This window comes from Myxocyprinus asiaticus, chromosome 34 (assembly GCF_019703515.2).
Source record: "Myxocyprinus asiaticus isolate MX2 ecotype Aquarium Trade chromosome 34, UBuf_Myxa_2, whole genome shotgun sequence".
Lineage (NCBI taxonomy): Eukaryota > Metazoa > Chordata > Actinopteri > Cypriniformes > Catostomidae > Myxocyprinus > Myxocyprinus asiaticus.
Genome location: NC_059377.1, coordinates 29,820,576 through 29,847,769, shown reverse-complemented (window position 1 = coordinate 29,847,769; position 27,194 = coordinate 29,820,576). Strand labels below are relative to the sequence as shown.

At 39.2% G+C, this 27,194-nt stretch overlaps 1 protein-coding gene across 4 annotated transcripts in view; it reads right to left on the bottom strand.

The window, feature by feature from the left end:
• Positions 1–27,194, bottom strand: part of ext1c (exostoses (multiple) 1c) — an 85,314-nt gene that overhangs the window by 3,319 nt on the left and 54,801 nt on the right. For all 4 annotated transcript variants that reach the window (XM_051671593.1, XM_051671592.1, XM_051671594.1 and 1 more), the window contains exons 3-8: positions 12,644–12,737; positions 4,876–4,983; positions 2,787–2,906; positions 2,317–2,449; positions 1,410–1,528; positions 69–164 (exon numbers count right to left, since the gene is read on the bottom strand). In XM_051671593.1, coding sequence (XP_051527553.1) covers positions 69–164; positions 1,410–1,528; positions 2,317–2,449; positions 2,787–2,906; positions 4,876–4,983; positions 12,644–12,737 — 670 coding nt within the window. The remainder of the gene's footprint in view (positions 1–68; positions 165–1,409; positions 1,529–2,316; positions 2,450–2,786; positions 2,907–4,875; positions 4,984–12,643; positions 12,738–27,194) is intronic.

Here is a 27,194-nt window from a genome sequence, read left to right as displayed (position 1 = left end):
GAAAGAGCGTGAGATCTTGCCACTGCTCACAGACACAGCTTGGCTGCACTCTAATTTTAAATACTCACTTTCCTTCTGCCATCTGTGACGATAAGGGGCACTGGCATAGGTGGCCATTTACTCCGGTTAGGGGGTGACTTCTCACTGTTCCAAAGAATAATGATCTGACAAGAAACCCAAACAAGAAAACACAATATCACAGCAGGCACTCCACACTGACTGATGTGACTTTTTGTTGGCTTTTGTCATGGTCTAACTACATTAATACTTGATCTGGAACTGCATTAATATAATTGTACGTTTTTTTTTTTTAATGTAATATTTTTGGTACATTTTTTATTAATTAATAAATCCTTTTAAATTATTATTAACAACAATAATAATAAAATTAAACAGAAAATTATTAATGAATTATACATTTTTACAAATGATTAAATATAAAAAAAACTTGTTAAATATCTAAAAATATTAATGAAGTTCCATATCAATTAAGTATTCATGTAATAATAATAACAAAAATAATAATACAATTAAACAGAACATTATTAATGAATTTGTTTTTACAAATGATTAAAAATGAAAAAAAATATTATTTATTATAATAATATTATCATTAATAAAACTATTAATGAATTTACATATCAATTAAGTATTAATGTAATAATTATTGTAATAATAATAAAATTAAACGGAACATTATTAATGAATTAAAAATGTTTACAAATGACTAAATATTAAAAATCTTATTAAATATCTAAATAAATATTAATGAAGTTCCATATAAATTAAGTATTAATGTTATAATTATTAATGTAGTAGTAATAATAATAATTATTATAATAATTAAATTAAACAGAACATTATTAATGAATTAAATGCTTAAAAATATAAAATATTATAAACGTATTAAATATCTCAAAAGTTCCATGTCAGTAAGTACTAATGTAATAAGAATTCATGTAGCAATAATCATAATAATGATAAGTTTAATATTTAATACAATTCTTCTATAGTGGTGCAAAATGCCATTTTAAGTTGATAAAAAGACACATTACTCTATATGCATGGACAATTAAGGTTAGGTTGAAAAAGGGTGTGTAGAAGCCAATAATGTAATAACTACCGTTAATGTAATAACTGCCAATAATGTAATACATTTTTTATTATTTTTTTATTAACCCAGCCAATAATGTAATAGCCAGCCAATAATGTAAGAACTTATTACATTATGGGCAAAAAGTTATTACGTTATTGGTTCAGAAATGTTATTACATTATTGGTAAGTTATTACATTATTGACTTTTATTACATTAAGAATGGAAAATGTATATGTTATTGCCAGTTATTACATTATTGGCTGCTACAGGGTGCAAACTTTTTTTTTTATTTTTTTTTTTATAATTATTTACCTGTGAGCAGTATTTTGATTTGGAGACAACCTGTAGAAGCTTCATGACTGGCTGAGACTGGGAAATCAGAGGTGAGGTGGCATGAATTACAGCAGTGAACTCCTGACCTGGCCTGATCCCTAAATCAACAGAGAAAAGAGTCAGAGACATCCTTGCCATGAAGGTACAATGCATTCTACACTGTTCTATACTTATACATAGTATACTAATATATATTTTATAGTACACAATGGCTTGTTTGGAATAACGATACCATACTACTCATTCTATTGTATTGCAGCCCATCTCATGTTATTGCCTGCTTAGGATGAAGTCGCTTTGGATATAAGTGTCTGCTAAATGATTAATGCAAATGTAAATAATTAAATGTAATGTAAATGTACTATTCTTGTAGTGTGTAGTATTTATAGTGGGAAAGTTGCAATTTTTCTGTATGCGTGGCATACCCAGATGACCTATTATATTTTCCAAAAATATACTTGACCTTCTATAATGAACTGGAAACATATCAAGCATGTGTTTTAACAGCTCTTTCTTGACTTTGTATTTGATCGGACTGCCAAAAGTTGATAAATTCTTGGATAAAAATGCAAAATATAATTTATTTATTTCCGAGATCATAACTGGACACCACTCTCGGAATTAAAAATGCAATATTATAAGGTAAGGTGACAACAATGTAGCAATGCAGCTGTTTGAAACATTTATTGTTTCATATTATACCTCAAAAAATTAGTATACAGGCAATATTCACATACACTACACATATACACATATACATATACTAGTACACTAGTATTTTATTCCACGCATAGCCAACACATTAAATACAACATACTAAAAATTATTTTCAACACTATACATCGCATCCCTGATACACAATTACTTTTAAAGTGTATAGGCTTACCAAGGTTTAAATAATAGAACGGGTAGTGAGCCAGATGTGTAGAGTACTCGGGCAGAACCAGCAGCCCTCCAGGTAAGGCATTCCACATGAATTTATTTCTAGAGATGTGGGAGTACACTCTGTCCTTTATGATCTGTCAGACAAATAGGCAGCAGAGTTAAATATAATGATCACATCAAATCTCTGTTAATGAACTGTTAAGCAGACACATTTGTTCCCATGATACAAACTGATCCGTTTCACAGCTCATTTTAATATCAGCAGATAGTTCTAATATTGGCCAGCAGGGGGCGGACCTACGCTATCATTTTCTACAAAATCGACATTTCATTTACCAATTAACCTAAGGCCAGGGGACACAGTGTGCACTAATGATGTATGGCTTCCTGTGCTTGTTTAATTTACCGGACGAACTTTCCTCTCTGTCAGACACGCTACCGTATACACATCTAAGCTGACACAGCTCTCACCTCTAGTGTGGTGAGTACGATCTTATCCACGGAGGAGAAGTATGCCTCCCAGAGCATCTGTGTGCGTTGTCGTAGAGCCAGCACCCTGTCAATGCCCACAGCTCGCACTGTAGACGGTACCTGAGGAAACAAAGTCACATAATTCACCGGCAAGGCTAATGGGTGTACCTGTAATAATGCTTTGAATTTCTACCTTTTGGGCAGAACAACGACAAACAGAGACAAAAAGACCACACAAGTGCTGTTCACAAGACATGCCACTGCAGGTTAACATACTATTTGTCAACTAAAACTATTTAAACAGTATTTTATGATTATTATAAAAGCAGTTTTAAGATGCTCTGGAATACTTGATTCTAATCGGTCATTCGCTGCACACTGATGTCAAATATGTTTGTACATTGACCGCTAAACTGTATAATTGACCACTGTCAAGAAACCGATTTCCTTCATAGCTGTGCTTGATTCTTTTTTTTTTGTATAAGGCTACATCCACATTGATCAGTTTTAGTTTTAAAATGTTTTCAACTTCCTAAACATCAATGTTTTCCAAAGTATGCATTAATGGGGAGCGTTTTTGAAAGGCACTGTGAATAAACTTAGCAAAGTCAATACATTTTCAAATGAAAATGTGTGGCCGTGGCCTCACTCTGGGTCTCTTTCTTCTCACATAATTAAATACTTTCAACTTAAATTAGTATTTCCATTTTTTTCAATTTATTTAATTAGTAAGTAGCCATGTAGTAAGTTTAATAATGTACAACTGAACTGATCAAATATGCAAATTTCCCTGTCTTGGTTTTACTTTGCACTGAAGGAATAGTTCACCCCAAAATGAAAATTCTCTCATTTTTTACTCACCCTCATGCCATCCCAGATGTGTATGATTTTCTTTCTTCTCCTGAACATAAATGAAGATTTTTAGAAGAATATCTCAGCTCTGTAGGTCATTTCAATGCAAGAGAATGGTGACCAGACCTTTCAAGCTTCAAATATCACATAACGTCAGCATAAAAGTAATACATAAGACTCCAGTGGTGTAATCTATGTCTGTCGAAGTGATGCAATCACTTTGGGTGGGAAACAGATTAATATTTAAATCATTTTTTTACTATAAATGTCCACTTTTACTTTCATGTAAAAGTGAAAGTGAAGATTTATAGTAAAAAAGGACTTAAATATTGATCTGTTTTTCACCCACACCTATCACATTGCTTCAGAAGACATAGATTTAACCACTGGAGTCATTTGGGTTACTTTTATGTGGACTTTATGTGATATTCTGGAGCTTAAAAAGGTCTCATCACCATTCACTTGCATTGAAAGGACCTACAGAGCTGAGATATTCTTCTAAAAATCGTCATTTGCGTTCAGGAGAAGAAAGAAAGTAATACACATCTGGAATAGCATGAAGGTGAGTAAATAATGAGAGAATTTTAATTTTTGGGTGAACTGTCCCTTTAATAATGTACCGTCTGACCGTACATTATCCCTATCATATTAATTGAGAGACCTAAAAATTTGTGTTTTAACTATTTAAAGGAATAGTTCATCCATAAATGAAAATGTATTCACTTGTTCTTAAGCCCATATGACTTTCATTCTTCCGTGGTACACAGATGGAGATGTTAGAAAGAATGATTCAGTTTCATTGTATGGAAAAAAAAATATGCAATGAAAATGAATGGTAACTGAGGCTAACATTCTTCCTAACATCTCCTTTTCTGTTCCATTGAAGAAAGAATGTCATACGAGTTTGGATGATGATGACGACAGCATTGTCATTTCTGAGTGAACTATCCCTTTAACTACTTAGGTAAAATGAAAAAATGACTATTTGAAAGGACTATTTAAGAAAAGGTGATTCAATATTTAAATGGTGAAAGTCACAGCATCTAAAAGGTATACACTTTCCTTTATACATTCATCTACATTTTAATCCATAATCTTGATATTGACAAAACAAAACACATAAATATAATTTGTTTAGTACCCATATATGTTTTAATTATCGGCTTCTTCCATTCCCAGAAAGAAAACCCATTTCCACTACTTTTAGCATAAAGTCCCCAACGGGAAGGCGTGTTACCTGTAGCAACAGTCTCTCATCGCCCTCGATGACTGCCTGGTTCCATTGGATGACATCAGAGAACGGTAACTCCCAGCCATTACTGAGTAACACTGGAATACAAGCAGCCTGCGAGACAGAGAAAGTGTCATATACTATCATTTGCATCAGTACAATCCATTGATCTAATGAAAAAAGCACAAGCAAAATAGAACAAGCTAACCCCAAATGCACTTAAATATAGATACAGTGCATGTTATTTTTCCCTTCAGGGAAGGTTATGAGATAGAATATAGTGTGTGATAAAAAGTAACTGCTTGGATGTGCACAAAGTCTCAGGGGGGTCTGTGCATGACTCACTCCTACCATCCAGCGATTTTATCAGAGATCCAGCCAGACAGAAGTGCACCCCCCCCCCCCCAAGCTTTAGGGGTGGTAGAAGAGGAGAATTTGGTAGGAGAGGAGCAGGGGTCCATGATTTATTGAAGTGGAGTTTGGCACTCACCTTCCCTCTTGTTTACTACTCCGTTTTGATGTTGCTCTATTTTCGCTCCCAGATTCCTTGTTTGCCTTTTTCTTCTTCATTTTGCCATTCAGCCCATATTCTGGTCTGATTTTTAATTAAATCACAAGAGAGTGCGATCCTGAGATCAAACATAGCCCCTCCAGCAGATTTGCAGCCCAGCTTTCATCCTTAACAGGCTTTAGAGGACACATGGGCGGACGGCAACAAATTGCTTCAGGTGACTGATTGCTACCTTAGCCTGCTGAGCCCACAGAGACCCAGGAGCTCGAGATGATAGCTTTAAGGTCATCTGACTAGCATGGATCCCTCTTGGCAAGGATCCATTCCATGGTTGCTTGTTCAGCCCTTTTTTTTTTTGCAAGGAGTGTGTCTAGGAGACAGTACTAGAGAGATAGAGGGTGTGAGATAAGAGAGAAAGCAGTAATGTCTAGATGAAAGGGGTTGGAGGATGATCTAGAATGTTGGTTCTCAACTCAATCTAGGTCTAATCTGATTGAGTCACAGACAGCAGGGATAAAACAATGCTGAATGCAAATACTAAAATGCAACCAACCAAATAATTGTGCATATTTAGAAAAATAAATAGGCTTATCAACTTTTAAAGGGAGAAAATACTTCAGATATGTTACGTATGTGACTGCATGGGCACCTGCAGGATTTGAGGGTATGCACAGAAACCTGACTAGCAATCTTTATTTGTAGGGGGTCCGGTGGGCATGCTCTCCTAGGAGATTATTATTTTTTATTTATTTTTTTGCAAAAACAACACAGAAGTGTTCAATTCTGGTGACTTTGAGAGAAATATTTATACATTTTCTTGAGGTGAATGCACAGCCAAGTCTGAGTCTGCTCCAGGGCATGTCACAGCCAAGTCTGAGTCTGCTCCAGGGCATGTTGCAGCCAAGTCTGAGTCTATTCCACGCCATGTCACAGCCAAGTCCGAGTCTGCTCCATGCCAGGTAAAAGCCAAGTCTGAGTCTGCTCCACGCCATGTCACAGCCAAGTTTGAGTCTGCTCCATGCCTTGTCACAGTCACGCCTAAGTCTGCTCCGTGCCTTGTCACAGCCACACCTGAATCTGCTCCGTGCCTTGTCACAGCCACGCCTGAATCTGCTCCACGCCATGTCACAGCTACGCCTGAATCTTCTCCATGCCTTGTCACAGCCACGCCTGAGTCTGCTCCGTGCCTTGTCACAGCCATGCCATAGTCTGCTCCGTGCCTTGTCACAGCCACGCCTGAGTCTGCTCCACGCCATGTCACAGTCAAGTCTGAGTCTGCTCCATGCCAGGTCACAGTTACACATGAGACTGCTCCATGCCATGTCACAGCCACTCCAGAGTCTGCTCCATGCCATTTCACAGCCACCACTGAGTCTGCTCCATGCCATGTCACAGCCACGCCTGAGTCTGCTCCACGCCATGTCATAGCCAAGCCTCCCACAGCTCCTTGCTCCAAGCCTCCCGCGGCTTCTTGCTCCAAGCCTCCCGTGGCTCCTTGCTCCAAGCTTCCCGTGGCTTCTTGCTCCAAGCCTCCCATGGCTCCTTGCTCCAAGCTTCCCGTGGCTCCTTGCTCCAAGCCTCCCGTGGCTCCTTGCTCCAAGCCACCCATGGCTCCTTGCTCCAAGCCTCCCATGGCTCCTTGTCCAAGCCTCCAAGGCTAACGAGCCAACGCCCAGGCAAAAACACGTTCGGTGTGAACAGCCCTTTATTCTCATGACACAGCACTAGCTTAAGTTTTTTACTTTATCCAGCGCTGTTTGTTCTGTGTTCATAAATATGCTGATACTGTTTTGCTGTGTGAGAAACAGCTCCAAATGATTCAGTGAGAGAGCGGTCTGAACAAATTGTCCTGAATCACAAACTGATTCAGACTGTTTTACAAGCCCGTTTGGCCAATAACCGACTAAAAAGACTGATTTATTCATGAATCGAGCATTGCTGGATCTTTTAAACAGTTAACAAAATATAGGACACACTTCATGATTACTGAAATATTCTCCGGGAAAATCAGTCAGAGCACTCATGGTACGCACAGTGCGTACGGCTGTAGTGTAAAAGGTGTGACTGTAAAAGGGCCTCCACATGACTCACATTGAGGCATCAATGCACTTATCAACACCGGTGTTATGCACAACTTTGACCTTCAAATGACAAGCCTTGCAGATGGTGTCACTGAGGAGTGATTTTATAAGTTTGCCAGGCCAGAAAATGGGAGGTATTCACAATAAACATTAAAAACATGCATTTGGAGAAGTGAAAAAGTCCTTGTAATTGCTTTGATACATTAATTGTAATAAGAGGACTTGTTTATGTTAGAATGTTCTTGGTGAATTTAAACTGAGATCTCATCTCTGAATGCTCAGAAATAACAGGAAAATATTTAAAGAGGAAAAGAAATGATGAAACATTAAATATCTCTTCTACAGTTTTTAAAGTTCAACAGTTTTACATATTTCGGTCACACTTTATTTTACAGTGTTCATGTTACTGTGTAATTACATAGATAATTATTGATTACTACTAATCAGCTACATGTATTTGATGTGTAATTATTTTTCAGAGCTGCTTTTACTTACATGTTGTTATTGTTACTACTATAGAAATTAATAATAGTAAAATAAAATAAAGTGTTACCCCTATTTCTTGTTTCTTTGTCTGGTAAAAGACATCATATGTGATGTAAAAATGTGTGTCAAAATAAAGTTGGAACTGTCATTGCAAAGACAGACTTTGCATATATGCAAATTGCCCGCCTGGTTATCATTGGCTGCCGTATCGAAAGGTCAGTGGCAATGGGATCAATGGGGGGCAAAGCTAATGCTTCACTCCATAGATTTCAATGTGTTTGGCAATGCCGATACAAGTCATGTGGAAGCCCCTAAATTTAATCCAATCTTTATTTTGACACAAAATAAACTTTGTAATGGTTAATACTAATATTATATTTGGACCAATGTTAATTGCCAATTAACATGCAACTTTATGGCCCATAAAAATACTCGCAGAGACTTCAACTTCTACTGACTCCAAAGAAGGAGGCGGCGGGCGAGTTACGACATGCGACGTGAGCATATCCCACCCTGGCAGTTTATGTACGGCACAGTTGCTGTGTTGTCCGTCCGGACCAACACGTGCTTGCCCTGAATCTATGGCTGACCAAGGACTGAAAGTTTGATGGCACCGTGCGGTGACAGTCATGCACTTGGTGCCGTGGTGCCATGCCCACCTTGGGACTGGAGTCTGTAGCCAGTGCTGGAGCAGTCTCATATGCATCAATCCGAGGGGGAGTACCACCACCGAGGATGCCATATGCCCCAGAAGCTATGAAATTGTTTCACCGGGACTGCTACCTTCTGCCTGAAGGTTCTCAGGCAGGCCAGCACCGACTGTGCATGCTCGTTCATAAGGCGTGCCATCAGGGTGACCGAGTCCAACTCCATACCTAGAAAAGAGATGCTCTGCACCGAGGAAAGCTTGCTCTTTTCCCAGTTGACCTGAAGCCCCAGTCGGTTGAGGTGCCCAAGCACAAGGTCCCTGTGTGCACACAATCGATCTCGCGAGTGAACTAGGATCAGCCAGTCGTTGAGATAATTGAGAATGCAAATGCCCTTCTCCCTTAGCGGGGCCAGGGCCACCTCTGCGACTTTGGTAAAGACACGAGGAGACAGGGACAGACCAAAAGGGAGGACCTTGTACTGGTATGCTTGTCCCTCGAAGGCAAACCGAAGAAAGGGTCTGTGTCGAGGAAGGATCAATACGTGAAAGTACGTGTCCTTCAGGTCGATGGCCACGAACCAATCCTGATGTCATACAGACGTCAGGATGTGCTTCTGCGTCAACATCTTGAACGGAAGCCTGTGTAAGGCTCTGTTCAAGGCACGCAGATCCAGGATTGGGTGCAACCCCCCCTGGGACCGATAAAATAAGGGCTGTAAAAGCCCTTGTGCGACTTGGCTAAGGGGACGGGTTCTATCGCTCCCTTCGCCAGAAGGGTGGTGACCTCTGCCTAAAGGACCGAGGCATCCTCGTACTGCAGTGGAGAGGACACCACTGAACCTGGGCGGCCATCTGGCGAACTGGATCACGTAGCCAAGCCGGATCGTCCTGATGAGCCATCGCGACAGGCTGGAAAGCACTAAGGACTGCTTCGAAGCTCATCCGGGGTTCTTGGCGGCCAGCTGCCGGGCAGCCAAGAACGGGTTCCGATGGTGGGGGAGCTGGGGCCGGCACCACAGGAGGACGTCCCTGGCGAGAGGCAGACGGGGCACGGGACTTTGGAGGCCTATAGCCGAGTCGTGCCGCATCAGGATATGTTTTATGGCCTCCATCTGCTTCTTCACCATCGTGAACTGATGAGCGAAATCCTCGACAGTGTCGCCAAAGAGCCCCCCTTGGGAGATAGGTGCATAGAGAAATCGGACCTTCTCGGCATCATGCATCTCCGCAAGGTTGAGCCACATGTGCCGCTCTTGGACCACAAAGGTGGACATCGTCTGGCCCAGGGCACGCACCGTGACTTTCGTTGCCCGTAGAGCAAAGTTGGTCACAGTACGCAGTTCCTGCATAAGCCCTGGGTCGGTCCTACCCTCGTGCAGATCTCTGGTGCCTTGGCCTGGTGGACCTGCAGGATGGCCATGGTGTGCAGGGCGGAGGCGGCCTGACCCGCGGCGTTGTAAGCCTGCACCTTAAATGCACCGCAACGGCGTGCTCTACCTGGGGAAGCTTGACATATCCCTTAGCCGCTTCGCCATCGAAGATAGTTAGGGTGGATGAGCCGGCGAAGCGTGTATGGGCAGAGAAAGGTGCCTTCCACGACTTCGTGAGCTCCTTGTGCCCTTCTGGGAAGAAAGGCACTGGGGTGGAGCGCGGCCGTGAGTCACGCTCTGAGCCCAGAAATCAATCATCCATCCGCGAACACTCAGGGCAGGGTGGAGGGTTCCACTCAAGCCCAATGTTCGCAACTGCCCGGGCAAGCACGGCTGCCAACTCAGCGTCCACCTCATGCTGAGCTCTACTGCCCGGGAGCGGGAGCTCAGAAGATTCATCCGCTTCCGTAAGCAGAAACCCACCCTCTGATGCTGCAACTGATAACTCATCCTCATCGTGAGCTCCGAACGAGATATTAAATCCACACTGAGGTGGACCACCTACCTTGCTTGTGAACTCTACCGGGCAGAACAAGCATACTGGGAGCTGGGAGGTCCACAGGGACTGAGCCAGCAGGAACACTCCCATATCCACATCCAGATTGCCCGCGGCGCTCGCCGACGCAGCCGACTGACTCTCCAGGACGGACCGGGTTGGCTCTGCTTCAAGAAGAAGGAAGAGAGCCATGACCGCAACTTTCTCATGGGCATGTTCTCGCAGTGAGAACATGACCCCTCCTCGAAAGCTGCCTCGGCGTGCTGGTGAACCAAGCACTCGAGACAGATCTCATGGCCATCCGGTGGGGAGAGATAGCGGCCACACCCAGTAGCACAAATGCGAAAGGACATCTTTAAAAAGACACCAATCATTTGTACGAGCTCTTTTAGAGAAAATATACTCTTTTGGAATATACCCTTTTAACACCTGTGGACTCAGCCGCCGAAGCACAACACTCAATCGTGTGAGATGACTGCTGATATGCGCCGTAAATTCCAGCAGCAGAAGGTAAGGTGACGGGATGAACACACATGCGCTTGGCTCCGAAGAACAAGTCTGAATGAGTGGTGCACGCCATCTCATTTTATACCCATATGTCCGGGGCGGAGAGTGGCATGCAAATTCTACTCGCCAATTTTCATTGGTCTATTCTGAATAGAGCAAAGGTGATTGGGGCTCTCAAGAGCGAACCCCTAGTGTCACTACATCGACGCAATGTCGAGTGAGTGACAGACAGGGAACTGAAATGATCAGCAAAATAGGCGAGATATTGTTCCGTTTGGCCTGAATATAGTATGCATCTAGATGTTTTCAATTTTGAGCATGGTATCAATAATGTAACCAGACTGAATGTGTTCCAAGTACTTCTGAAAAAAGTTTTAAGATCAAACATCAAAATATATTGTGGCAGTGGGGGCATGGTCAAGCATCTCTCCGGAGAGAGAGAAAGCGGTAAGGGCGCTTACACCTGAGCTAAATTATGTCTAACACCTGTCTCTAATTTCAGTGAGCACGGGGAGAGCGGCATAAATAGAGACACACCGCAAATAGAAGAGAGGGAGAGCCTGGGCACCACAGACCCGAACAAGAAGCAAAGAGTTTTTATTACAAATGATGAGAGTTTATTTTGTGAAGCGGTGTGTGATTGTAGATTAACTTAGTGCATAACTCAAACACTGTGAGACTGTAATTTTGCTGCAGACAGAGAAAATAAATCCTTACCTGAACCAGGAAAGCTGCTTCTCGCCTCCTCCTTACATATATTTACTGTTAATGTATTTGAATTGGCCTGCAAAATTTGCATATTAACATTTTCAATTACACTACAATCGAACAAACAGACAGTCTTGCCTAAATACCTGCCATTGGTTGAGCCAATTTAGCTTTGTCGGACTTCTGAAACACACAGAGCAATTTTTATAGCACCACAGAGACACAGTATTTACAGTTTTCAAGGAAATCAACCTACGAATGGCTTATTGTTGTCTCTGCATATTAAGCTGGAATAGGAGAAATTATTTAACATTGAAAAAGTTACACTCTTCAGCTTTAATCTCAAAGAAATGTCAGTTTTCTCCTTGCAGAAACGGATGTTCTGATTTGATCAAAGTTGGTGCTTGGCCTTAAAAGTTTGAGAACCACTGTTCTGGAACTTTTCCTCAATGCTCGTAATTGCCAGCTCTTTCTGTGGCTTTGGCTGCCTCAAAGAGAAAAGATCTACGAAACTCAAAGAGAGGACTTATATGGAAAAGCATGAAGGGAGAACAGAAAGAGCGAGTGTCGAAGAATCAGTGTTAGGGCTGAGCTGGCTGCCAAACCCACTGTTTTGAGGATTTATCCATTCAGCACAACTCAGCAGAGTCCTGGGCACCCTGTGCGAGCTTCCGGCCCTATCATTCACACTGCTGGGACGTCCAAGAATATATGCGCCTGGGAAGTTTTTCCACTCCACGGCTAATGTGCTGTTTATCTGGGAGACTCCAAGACCTGACTGTTTTCATAATCCACCTCGTGCAGCTGACCATTTCTTGCTTCGCTAAAAAGTTCTGTCAGCTTGTGGAAGCATTCTTGACTGTTTTCAGTTGTTGTTTAGAAAGAGGTCACTTTTTAATGTCTTACCTGCAAAGACTCTAAGAAACGGAATGACCCCAAGCGCCGGCCACGAGGAACAAGGCAGAAGGTGGAGTTGTGGAGCAGCTCTTGATAGTCAAATCTACAAAGGAAAACAAACAAAATGGGAGTTAAAACTGGGAAAAAGATGGAACGGTTAGTGCACAAAATCCGCCAGGGAGAAGACCTTGGTGAAAAAAAAATGCTTAAACCACCCTAAGCTGTTTTTCTGATCTTAGCTGGTTTAAGCTGGTCTAGTTAGTCTTCCAGCCTGGCCAAGCTGACAAGTGCCCCAAACCCCTTTAAAACCAGAAAACCAGAGCAGCTTTAAAGACTACACCAGCAAACCAGTTTAGGCTGGTTCAAGCTATTATGTTGAGCAAGGGAGTGGGTACAGGGATCTGGAAATGATCATGCTTTGGCATATAGAGTTGCGGTGTTCATGCGTATTGCACACAACTCATTTTACGTGAGTTCGAATTTGGCTTGCAACAATCATTTTCTGTCTATTTCTCTCTGTTCCATAAATAAACGTGGCAAAAATTGCAAATTTACAGTTTAAAAAGCCAAAAAAATAAATAAAATAAGTGGACCTTTTACCACACTGCAAATAAATAAATAAATGGAACCGTCCAAGATCCATTTAAAGAAAGCCTCAATGCTCTTGGAGACCTACACTGGCACTGTTCAAAATGCAGCCATGCTAGGAGAAGTGTTTTGATCCAAACAAGCCATCGTCTTTGCCTCAAGTTGTCCATGGCAACCATTTATGGTTTCTAAGAATACATTGAATCCAGAAGCTTTGTGTGATTGCCACCCCTGGATGATAAGTGAGAGTGAAGGTGGGAAAAATGTGGTTGACCCACAGTGTGTTAATGAGTATGCAAATTGGGTATTGTACAACAGGTCTGATCCCAGATAGATGTTCTGTCAGCTCAGGACACAGCAAGCCATGAGATGCCATTTGCCCTGCATTGAGAATTCAGCAAAACCCAGAAAAACATTTCGTTGATGCTGCCTAACATATTCAGTGTTAATTAGCTGCTGTAAGTCACAGTGAAAGTGAAAAAAGAATTAGATAACGTTAACTATCTCTCAAAGACATTTCGAAGTCACCAAAGTAACTTAAGACTTGCAGTAGTGTTCAAAAGTCCACTTATGAAAAAGCTTCAATTTTCCTTTTTTTGTATCACAAATTATATTATGAGCATAACAATTTGAGTTTGTGAAAAACTTGATCCATGTTATCCCAACTTGATTTGAGAATGAGCATCTTGTGTGCTGCAATGGAAGCAAAGAAATCAGACCTTTTGTACAAAGTTACATTTTTCTTATTTATTGTACCTCACAATGTTTATTTGTTTTACATTTTTTTAATCTTAAAACATTCTTTTCCAGGTTTAAATTTGATTTTGAATCCCAGACGTTCAATATGGACCTTTGAATTCCACAGTATTTCTGAGAACATTTCACCCAATGATTGTTGAGACTGCAAATGCAGGTGTAACTCTCCTAACAATTAGTTTAAACTATTGTGGTTAGTAGTACTTGAGAAGCTGTTTATATCAAGCTCTATCTTTGTATATTCTCAATTTCAACAACTCGCACACATACACACTGCTGTGCCAATAAACTTCTCATAGACACAAACATTTGTTGCCTCTAATTCAGGTGCTTGAGCTGTGTGTTTGTGTGTGCCACTTGGCTGCTTGCTGGATATAATCTGAGTCTTGTTTTCACTGTAAAACCCCTCATTTTGCTTGGCCCCATGTCATCCCTGTGTGGGTAGAACCGTTACAACCCTGAAAGAGCCCAATGTTCCCCCATCAGCCCAGCAGAGCAAGTCCGCTGCGCCTGGCTTGCATAAAACCTTCGACAGAAATGCAAACACGCTTGTATAAAAGCGCCTCTATCTCCATTTAGCAGGAGATGTGTATTTTTACAGGAGAGCCAGTAGAGTAAACACCGCTACCATCCATCTTTGCTTTCTTGGCACCTCCATTAAAGCACTCTGAGAATTAATCCACCGTTTTTCCTTGGCATACATTTGAGTATCAGTTTTCCCAACATGCAAGATCTCTGAGCATCCATCTACACAGTATTTTCACAAATGAATAAATATTACATACAGTAGGGTGCCTATATACTATAGCAGTCCTGAATACAGTTAGACTTTCGTCTGCAGTTTCTTCTGGACTTATTTTGTAATAATGACCAACTGACTGACTGTAGATTATCCAGTTTATTACCACAGCTACAAGAGATGTGAAACTAACACAGCTATGTAGGAAATCAGTTGCTTAACAACGGTCTGTTGCAAAGTTTATTGTTCATCGGGGTCCAACTTCTGAAGAGCATGCGAGTCGACACATCGTGTCACCACAAAAAACGTGGTTGCTTCAGCCACACATTGTTTTTATAACACTATCAGTTAGGTTTAGGGTAGGGAGGTAGGTTTTGTTGATTTAAAAATCGAAAGAGCATTCAATTTAAAAACCACATCTGTATGGGAGAAATTGTAACTCGCTTTCAGCACCACACAGTGGACATTTCACCACGTAATATTATTTTGCAAAAATGTTGCCACAGTCTTGCAATTTTCATGAGACCAGGCTGAGCATAAAGGCCCCGATCTGCTTCATACGAAATCAAAGAACAACATTTCAAACAAAATCTGCCCAAAAAGGTGTTTTTGAGTTTGTTTTCGATGGTTCATAACAGCTCGCCATGGGGAACTTTTAGGAAAACTTCTTACCGTCTGCTAAACACCTTACTGCCATTGGTCCACATCATCGGAAGCTCCACCTACCTTGAGGCCGACAGCTAATTCTATTTACCTTGTTCAGTCAGTCAAAATCAGTCAACATGAACACACCGGCATGCAGCGTTATTACCGAGGTGGTGCAAATTTACCTACATCTGTACGATTGTTTGTGTGGAGACATTTTCCAAGACAATGTCGTGATTTTTTTTCATTTAATTAGTCTACAAAAGGAATCAAATCTACTCAAATACTCTCAAGTGTCCTTTCACTCATGTGCCATCTGCAGGAAAAGTCATTCACACATCTGCCTCTCTTATCATTCATTTGTCTGTATTTTGCCCATTAACACTCTTCTATACACCCATCTTTGCAGTAGTATCAGTGTAATCATAAATTACAATAACAGAGTGTAATCGGCACATATCATGGCCATGTATATTGTGTTAGCTCAATAGCTCCATGAATTCAGAATGTAATCAAGACAAATATTTATTTATTTATTTATTTATTTTTTTTACAGCATATATAGCTATTACTTTAAATCATCATTGAGTGGTTAAAACAGCGTATTTTATTGACCTCATGTGAATTCTACATGTGAGGCATAAAGTAATTGAAAACACATTTTAATGTCACATTAGTTAAGGTTTCACATGTTGGCTTGAGCATCCTCATATTTAAATGTACCTCTAAACACCTCCCACAGTGGTGTGGTGGGTGTCTGAATGTTTGCAGACATAATACAGTTGCTCAGTTGTTTCAAACTTTCTTGTACCTCTGAACGAAGAACGAAGAACTTCTCTGGAATTATATCGGGACCTTAAACCAGCCTGGAAATTTGCTCTGATCTATGCTAGTCTTTTCAGCAGGGAAGACTCCATGGCTGCAATAGCAGTCCAATACAGGGTGTGCAATGTGTGGTTGTTTACCCAGCAATCATAAGAGCTCTTTGTGCACTTAGCCCCTGTAGAAAGGCTGTATTGTTAGGAGCTCTAATCTGCTCTTTTGTTTACTACCTGTTGAAAGAAGTATGCAGTATTCAACAGAACTTATTATTGCGTGGAATACAGTATCAATGCAATGCAAATGCAGTGCGTTTGATTGATCTTTCATTTTCGAAATGCTGAAAAACAGATGGAAAAAAGGCACAATGGCACAATGGCCAAAGACATCCCTGTAACGCATTATTACATAGAAAAACAATGGAAAAAGAGTGAAGACGGACACAAAAACGCATTCGGTGTGAACGACCCTTCATAATGCAAAATAACCATTTTCATTTCCAGAATAATAAGTGGACACCACTTGCTGAATTAAACATGCAACGTGATGAAATAATGTGAGAACGATGTAGCATATTACTGTTTAAAATGTTTAACGTGGAATAAGTATAGCCAGTGGGCAGTATAGCCTACAGACTATCCTGTACAGTTTTCAGTAAGTAATAAACTAGGTTTCCATTTGTGTGTGAATATCTTTGATTCTGTGAGAGAGAAAAAGAGGGAGGACTAGTTTAGATGCACAGTGTGTTTACAATCACGTGTATGGATGTGTTTGTATGCAGTAGCTTTGGCTCACTGCCGTCCCCCACTGTGTGTGTTCTTCCTCTGTCTGCTCCAGTGTATTTTAATGAAGTCATTTACTCACAAATAGTGGAACAAATAAATCATTTATACAGTGTTTTGTCTTCAAGCGCTTATAAACTGCATTGCTGGGATATCTATTTGTTTGTATGTGAATGTTTGTTTATCTTAATAATGTGATCATGTGAAAACAAGACATCAAATGTAGCCTTGGCAGACCATATATACTATATATAAAGAATAAAGATTTTTACTGAATAGCAATGTTCCCTCTTTGTTCTTGCAGAGCAAATCCTATTTCTATTGGGCAGATGCTTTGGCCACCTGAGCAAAATATTATATATACTGTATACTGTATATATACACACACTACCGGTCAAATGTTTGAAACACTTGACTGAAATGTTTCTCATGATCTTAAAAATCTTTTGATCTGAAGGCGTATGCTTAAATGTTTGAAAAAAGTTTGGCCAAACTTTTGGCCACCAGTGTGTGTATATATATATATATATATATATATATATATATATATATATATATATATATATATATATATACATACACACACACACACTGGTGGCCAAAAGTTTGGAATAATGTACAGATTTAGCTGTTTCGGAAGGAAATTGGTACTTTAATTCACCAAAGTGGCATTCAACTGATCACAAAGTATAGTCAGGACATTACTGATGTAAAAAACAGCACCATCACTATTTGAAAAAAGTCATTTTTGATCAAATCTAGACAGGCCCCATTTCCAGCAGCCATCACTCCAACACCTTATTCTTGAGTAATCGTGCTAAATTGCTAATTTGGTACTAGAAAATCACTTGCCATTATTATATCAAACACAGTTGAAAGCTATTTGGTTCGTTAAATGAAGCTTAACATTGTCTTTGTGTTTGTTTTTGAGTCAGTATGCAATAGACTGCATGTCTTAGGTCAAAAATAGCAAAAAAGAAACAGCTTTCTCTAGAAACTCATCAGTCAATCCCAAATCAATGATTGACTGATGAGTTTCTAGAGAAAGCTGTTTAATCATTGTAAAATTGCCAAAAAAAATGGAAGATTTCATACTAAGGTGTACACTACAGTCTTCAAAGACAAAGGACAACTGGCTCTAACAAGGACAGAAAGAGATGTGGAAGGCCAGATGTACAACTAAACAAGAGGATAAGTACATCAGAGTCTCTAGTTTGAGAAATAGACGCCTCGCATGTCCTCAGCTGACAGCTTCATTGAATTCTACCCGCTCAACACCAGTTTCATGTACAACAGTAAAGAGAAGACTCAGGGGTGCAGGCCTTATGGGAAGAACTGCAAAGAAAAAGCCACTTTTGAAACAGAAAAACAAAAAGAAAAGGTTAGAGTGGGCAAAGAAACACAGACATTGGACAACAGATAACTGGAAAAGAGTGTTATGGATCTTAATCACCATTGAGCTTTTGTGGGATCAGCTAGACTGTAAGGTGCGTGAGAAGTGTCCAACAAGACAGCCACATCTATGGCAAGTGCTACAGGAAGCGTGGGGTGAAATGTCACCTGAGTATCTGGACAAACTGACAGCTAGAATGCCAAGGATCTGCAAAGCTGTCATTGCTGCATGTGGAGGATTTATAGTTATATTTCAGTGATTATTATCATCATTATAATTACTATGCTTACATTTATAATTGTTTTTAGATCTTAATTTGTATTAGTAATTTTCTGCCTGTTGTTATAGATGTATACTTGTGTGACAGTAAAGGGAAAGGTGGTTATATATGATTTTTTCTTTTTTTTATTGCTTTTTCGTTTCATTTGAAGTGCAATTTGAATTTAGAAATGTCTTTGGTTTAAGTTTTTCGTTTTTTAAATAAATTACATTTTCAATGCAAAATCACTAAAGCAAGAATATTCACCGGTCCCTCAGCCGGGGGGTTGACGATGTAATTGACGATGTAATTGGATACTGTGATATTTTTGTTTTTTTAATAGAAACATCATGAACATATTTCTTGCATATCGCCCAGCCCTAGGAGGGAAAAAAAACAAATTTATTCACACACAATCAAAGTCATTACCCTTCCGAAGCAGCTAAACTGGGTCCTGGGATGAAAGTTAATAAAATACCAACATTAAACCCGCAACAACCCACAATAAGTGATATATTTGCCCGGACAACGAAATACCTGACTCATAGCCCATGATGGAGAGAATGCACAGATGAAGTAGGCTCGTTGCCAAAGAGATGTTGCCCTTCACAACTGTTGAAAAGCCATCTTTCAAAAAGTTGAACAACACACATTTTAATTGCACTTTTTTTTTATTGCACTTTTTAAATTAAATTTTCTTCAGTTTCATTAGAATTTTTAGTTCAAATATATAAAAAATAAAGTTAAAAGTTTGAAATCAAGCTGCCTTGCGATATTGTGTAGGCAATTGCTTAACCACTTAGTGTTCAACCAGCGGTAATAGCGGTTAGTCGGTTTGAACGTGAACACCGCACCGGTGTGAAAATTATGATAATGTGGCAAGTCTGCTTGACGGTGTCTGTCCGCATTCACTTTCATTATGGAAAAGAGCTGCCAGGACATTTAGCAAAAAAAATTCTTTGTGTTCCAAGGAAGAAAGAAAGAAAGTCATACGGGTTTGGATCGACATAAGGATGAGTAAATTATAATTTTTTAAATAAGTTTTGGGTGAATTATGCCTTTAATGGATTGTGTGCACTTATTTAAATTTTTAACCAGTATGAACTGAATAATTTATGTTAATGAATCCAGATCCTGCAAAATGAGGTTGTTTGTTAAAGACACAGATAGCAAAGCAATATCCACAATGTCAAAGGGTCTTTGAGTCTGACCATGTGTGTGATTGTGTTTGGGTGCCCCTGCTAAGTCAATTCAGGCACATGCCACACTCAGTTAAATACAGATGCCTGTAGGTGAGTGTCTGCTGTAATCTGTGTTCATTTATAGCACACACTGTGTGTGCGTGTGTTTGTGTATGCGCACAGACATATGCCTACTACAGCGTGACCTGCAGACGCTTCGTAGACACACTTCCGATATCTCCCATCTCCTGGGGGAAAATTGCGTAAAATATTTGAGATGGAATATGGAGAAAATCCTTGTAGAGGAACTAATCGAGCAGATTCTTGCCAGAGACATCCTGGGTGAACTGTCCATAAACCTCTCACTTTTTCTCCTTCATTTGCTCTATTTTTCCTGTATCCTGTGTCAGGGTGAAAGATGTTAAAAATCATGGCTGAAATTACTTTGGTTCATTCATCACCCTGGAAATGGAAAGTAAAGTCAAGCTGCAGAAATCAAAAGAGTAGCATAGTAGTATGTTATTGGAACATAACCTCACTGTCTCTGTCATTGAGAGCAGTGAGGGGGCAGCTGTTGTGCTCTCTGTGCTGAACATTCCCCGGCTGCTCAGCCATCATCAGCGTCTGTGGACCGGAGACCTCTGAGTGAGTGTCTGTGTGTGTGTGTGTGTGTGTGTGTGTATATATATATATATATATATATATATATATATATATATATATATATATATATATATAAGAACCAGTGTGTGAATGAGTGTGGATGAAAGAGAGGCTGTTTGAACTGGAAGTGGTGAGTGTGAAAGATAGTATTCATACTGGTGAACGTTATGGCGCAGATTATTTGAACCTAGACTTCTTTAATGTGCATTTATGCACTGTATACTTAGTTAAAGGTGCGCTTAGTATTTTTTCCTCATTAAAAAGGTTTTGCATGTAAATAAATGTACAGGACTTTTGAAAAATATTTAAAAATGTTGTACACTCACACAAGACTTCAGTTATATCTGTAGCCTAATAAAATCTGTTTTTATTCTACATAGGGTGGGTCACCTCATGGTGAGCGACATTTTGAGATGACATGACCAGCAAAATACTACTCACTGTTATCTATCTACAGTATCTATCTCTACAGTTTCTATCTATCTATCTATCTATCTATCTATCTATCTATCTATCTATCTATCCGGAAGTATAAACAGCTATATAGAGAACACACTCTACATCTTGCCTTGGGCTGTCTCTGTGCTGCAGATATTGATGCTTATAAACAACTGATGCAGTGACTAGACAGACTGAAACCGTCTCACACACATCTTCTTTGACAGACAGCCACGAGTGGACAGCTCATCTTCATCACTCAATCTCACTTCCTCTCTCTCCCTCTCTCCCTCTTCCACACACCCTCTGTCCATCTTTTGCTGTTTGCGGGATTAGATGTTTAATCCAGCTTGTGTTGGCCGTGCGTATGTATCAGCATACAATGCAGCTCAGGCACAAAACCTTTCAATTAAAATCTTCCATGAGAGAGAGAGAGAGAGAGAGAGGGGGTGGGGGCAGCGTTGGGTGAGGCGGAAGGATATTTTAGATCTCCATTCAAAAGATTAAAAACTATAATTTCAAATAATCTAGAAGTACTGAATCCAAGAACACATGTAGGAAGTTTTAAATATCAACAAGCCTTTATTCTGACAAGAGCTGTTATTTTCACATCCTGGTCTAAAATGAAGCTTAGTGAATTTTTAAAGCAGACAATTTTCTCCATGATTTTCTTTCAGGCGATATTATAAGTCCTTCCATTAAAGCGTGATTACACAGGAGACCAAAATAAAAACACATACCCACAATGGAAATGTATAAGGACACTGGGTATGTCTCGTAAAGTTATTTCTGGTCCTTTGGCCCTACAATCTATTATTATCAGCTCCAATGTATTGTGAACCATTGTGACCAAATGTTACTCAGTTTACATCTCCTTACTCACTTTAAGTGAAGCAAGAAAGTTAGCAGCACAGTTTGTCTCTGCCTGATACAGCATAAGGGACAGTGAGTGATCTGCCTTCTTCCTGTGTCCCTTTCACTCAACAAACTTTTATCAAGTATTACTATAGATAAATTGACTGTTCACAAACACTCAGCGAAAATACTTTAGACACCCTGGAAAAGAGCTGTTTTAGATTAAAGCTTCATTCAACTTAACCTGAAAATGACCAAAATTGCTGCAGGGAGGGAGCTGAAACACCCCGTTTCTAAAAGATTAGGGTTAGGGTCATTTCTGATGGATCAGGACTTGACACAATTTATGGACCCTGCATATAATCACCTCACAGATTAAATCACACATTAAAATGCATCCGGATGTGCCCAGTTCATGATATACATCCAAAGATAAACATGTGCAATTTTTATTGGTTTATTAAACAATTATTAGTCAAGCAAGTTTTGAATCTGTGATTTCTCCAACATGGTCACACAGGAAATCAACCTGCTGCTTCCAAATGTTCATTAACCCTTAAATCGACCCGCATCTCCCAAATTACTGACAAGCGCCATTCCCATCAGACATTTTTTCTCGTTGTGCAAGCAATCTCTGCAACATGGGTTCTGGTCCTTTTGGAAACAGGAAGTAATCATGTTCACATAAACAATAGTCAGCATGATTTGGAGGTTGCATTTTTGCTCTAAAATTACATTTTACTCCATTGATGATTAGATTTATGGTTGGGGTTTGAGTAAGGGAGTAGGGATAAAATATACATTCCTGTTGACTGTATTATGTAATTTACAACTAAAAATACAACTCGCTTTTGGCCCAATTCGGTGGGCATTTCACCTCAACAACACTTCCATCTTCTGCCACTGAGGGCAATGTTTCAAATTACGGCTGCACAATTAATCGAAATAAAATTGAATTCGCGATATAACCTTGTGCAATTATTAAACTGCAAAGGGCTGCGATTTAAGACTTTCGTCTGTGTTCCGCAACTGCTATCAGGTCCTTGAATAACATAAAAATTGCGAGGAAGGGCAGCCGGTGGGCAGCCGGAGCGGCGGTATTGTTGACAGGGTTCCAAAAAATAATGATGATGGACAAGTACAATGTGAATATGAAGAAGACAGGGTTTGTTTTCTCTGTTTCACTGTTTTACTTATAATTTGTTTGTTTGTTTCTGGCTGAAGTGAAAAAGGTCAAATTTTGTTTCTTTTTAAGAGGACTCAAGTGTGACCCCTCTAAGAGAGGGCTTAGTCTAAGAACATGGACAAAATATCACAAAATTTTGGTTGAAATAAAACAGTAATTTATTTTTTGTTGACAATATCGCAGTTTAAATCACAAACGCAATATATTTCAAAATAATCGCAATATGACTTTTTGTCAAAAAAGACTGATTTGAGCAGAACTTTTGACCTAACTATAGTAAAATTCACAGTGTGGTCAGTCTGACTTCTCAAGCTAAAAACAGTAAACATACCTACAGATCAATAAATCCCAGAGATTTCTCTGGGGCTCAGCTGTCTAGAATAGTCCCTCAGTGGCATAAAATATGAAATTATCCTCTTACAGAAAAGTAGTAGAAGGAAAAAGGGATGGAAGGATGGGAAGGAAGGGATATTGGGATGAGAGGAAAAGAAAACGTGAGAAACAAAAACATCAGTAGGCCAGTGAAAAAATCATTAAAAGAAAATGAATTATTATTGCAGTAACTAGATCCCTAGTCTGTAACATAGAGAAACATACACACAATAATTCACTCTTTCTGTTGTCGTTCCTCAATTTTAAAGGAATATTCTGGGTTCAATAAAAGTTAGGCTCAATCGACAGCATATATGTTATAATGTTGATTAGACCAAAAGAAAAAAAAAAAAGGAAAAAAAAAGAAATAATCAAGGTTACAGCGAGGCACTTACAATGAAATTGAATGGGGACAATTTCTGGAGGTTTTGAAGGCAGAAATGGGAAGCTTGTAATTTTATAAAAACATATTTTGTTAAAACTTATGTATTGTGCTGAGTGACTCCAGCCAGGAGTCAACCAAATTGGCCTGGTTGCTAGGGAGGGTAGAGTCACATGGGGTAACCACCTCGTGGTCACGATTAGTGGTACTTGCTCTCAATGGGGTGTGTGGTAAGTTGTGTGTGGATCGCGGAGAGTAGCATGAGCCTCCACATGCGGCGTCTCTGCGGTGTCATGCACAACGAGCCATGTGATAAGATGCACGGATTGACTGTTTCAGAAGCGGAGGCAACTGAGACTTGTCCTCCACCACCTGGATTGAGGTGAGTAACTGTGCCACCACGAGGACCTACTAAGTAGTGGGAATTGGGTATTACAAATTGGGAGAAAAGGGGAGAAAAAATAAATAAAAATAATAATAATAATAAAAAAAACGTATGTATTATTTGAGCTGTAAAGTTGTTTAAATCGTCATTTTTACTGTCATTTGAGGGTTTTAGGGTTTATGGCGTTAAGTCGTCATGGCAACAAAGCTGTAAAATTGGATATAATTTTTTTTTAACAGAAAAGTTTATAAAGCGATTTTATCACACTAAAATCATGTTATCACGGATATTGCTTAAATCTTGTGGCTATACTTTTGAAACAGTGAGTATTTTAATATTTACGGATTGGCCCCATTCACTTCCATTGTAAGTGCCTCACTGGAACCTAGATTTTTGCTTTTCTTAAGAAATAAAATAACAAGTTGAAAAATGAGGTTATCAACATTATTCCATAAATGCTGTTGACTAAGCGTAGCTTGAATTGAACCCGGAATATTCCTTTAATATTCCCGTGTACACTTTGTTTCTGCTGCGGCAAACCCTGAACAATTTGGTTTGTGTGTGAGTGTGTCCACGTAGATGTTTTATTCTGATTGTACATCTTTTTACTACACAACAGCATGACGAGCCTCTTACGTTCTGTCTGTCAGTCTCTCTCTCTCTCTCTCTCTCTCTCACACACACACACACAAACAAACACTGGATGGAGTCCCAGAGCCCTGTGTGAACACACACCTTTCACCCCTCAACCTTTATGAGTCATGCAGCAATGCAGTGACACTGAGAGCAGTCATATTAGCTCCTGCTGCTAAGACCTTCATCTGTTATCAGCCTGCAGCACACATTTACACCACCACTATCTGCTCCTGTTCACTGCGTGTTTTATCATGGAAAACTGGATTTTCTCTTGCTATTTTGAAATAAAAGAGTTCGATATACTATGAGATATTCTCTTACATTCATAATGCAAAGCTCCCTTACCAGTCCACCTCAGAACAGATCATTTACAGAAAACAAACATCTATTAACATCTATTATCAATGTTGTTAGCCAATCATAAAAAAGGTAATTTACATATAGAAGTCTTAAAGGTACAGTAGCAAAAACACCCTGTTTATTTCTAAGGGTAAAAAAAAAAGTTGTGTAAAATAGTTAAGCTGCACTATGTAACATTGTGCTCTCTAGTGACATCTGTGGTTTAAACTTAAAATTGCAAGCAATTTGCGGAAGCACACTTTACGTCAGTCGTGTTTCGGCACTGCTCTTCTGGCAGATGAATCTCATGATTTGAGCTTACCTGGACATCGTGTGTGATCATGACTAGGAGATATTCAGAGCTGGAATCATAATGTGCTATTTTTATGTTGATATTATGTTATATAATTAAACATTTAAAACTGAAATATTACGTGCTTTGATGAAGATAAAAAACACTCCTATATACATATTTTGAATTAATTAACTTTACACTTATACATCCATCCAGACTGCAGTGCTGCTTTTCTGAATGGTGTTAGTGTGACTGACTGAATTGAACGTAGTTTCTTTCTTCTTCTTCTTTCTTCTTTTTAACTGTGGCTAGCAAACTAAAATAGTGCATTACCACCATCTACTGTTAACTTGGGAACATAGTTTCTCCAGCTGGAACACGAGACAGCCGGTTCTTCTTTCCTATGTTTACGGACATAATGTTATAATGCAAGGATGTACGTCATAAGCCAGCAATTTCATGCCAAATCTGACCCGACAGCCCAAAATACAAATAACACACATTTATAATATGGACTCTTTAAACTTTATTACAATTGTGTAAGTTTGCAATTATTTTGACACCAATCTCATGCTATTACCGCTCTCCTCCCTGATGTGTGAATATCTGGGGTGGTTTTATACTGGTTTGTTTCCTACTGTTCGAATAAGAAATTTGCAATGTCTGTTAGTGATAAGATGTCCTCCACAAGGTTCCCTGTTAGGGCCAATATAGTTCTCACTGTATATGTTATCGCTTGGTTGTTTGATTCGACAAAATAACATTAATTTTCATTGCAATGCAGATGACTTTTAATTGTATTTGTCTTTAAATCCCAATGATCTAATTAGTTTGAATGTTCTTCAAGCAGTTATAAAAATGTTGTATGAAATTTTCTTTAATTAAATACTGATAAATCAGAGGTTGTTATATTCGGTCACGGTTTAAAAAAAGTCAGATTGAGTCAGCACTTAGGCAGGTGGTCCCAGATATTCAGCAGGTTTAGAGAAATTTGGGTGTCTGTTTTGAACAAATTAAAATGTTGAATACCACATCAGGCAGTCAGTTTAGTCTTGTTTTTATCAGTTAAGGAACATTTCCAAGGTTAGACATGTCTTATGTTTAAGAGATACAGAGAAGCTTATACATGCTTTTATTTCGACTCACATAGATTATTATTAGATTATTCAATTCTCAACTAGATTATTCAATTTTGAATCAACACACTTTAGCAAGGCTAACATCAGTGGAAAATGCAGCAGCTACACTTTTGACACAAACTAGGCATTCAAACATTTTACTCCAGTTTTAGCTTCTTTGCATTGGTTACCAATTAGTTTAGGGTTAATAGGGTTAATTTTAAGATTTTATTAATTACATATAAAGCATTACATGGTTTGGCAGAATATTTAGCAGAACTACTAAAACCTTACGAAACAGTTAGACCTCTTAGAGATCTTCTTGTGTAAACTGTTGGCTGTTCCAAGATCCAGATACAAAACTAAAGGTAAATGAGCTTTTATAGTGAAGGCACCACGATTGTGGAACAGGCTGCCCTGGGAGATTAGATCTGCTGAATCTGTGTCTGTTTTTAAGTCTCATCTTAAAAACACATTTGTATAGACTTGCTTTTACAACTATGTGAATGTGTTGTGTTTTATTGATTGTGTTTTGATGTTATGGTTTGTGAAGCACTTTGTGCTAAATTGCTATAAAAATAAATTAGTTATTATTATTATTATTATGAGTGCATTAGTTTGCATATGTGTGTTTATGAAGTTGTGAGTTTGAGTCCTACACAAAAAACTGCATGGCTCAATCTAGCACTGTTCCACTATTAGTCCTGGATATTGACCAGAGGCTTCCCA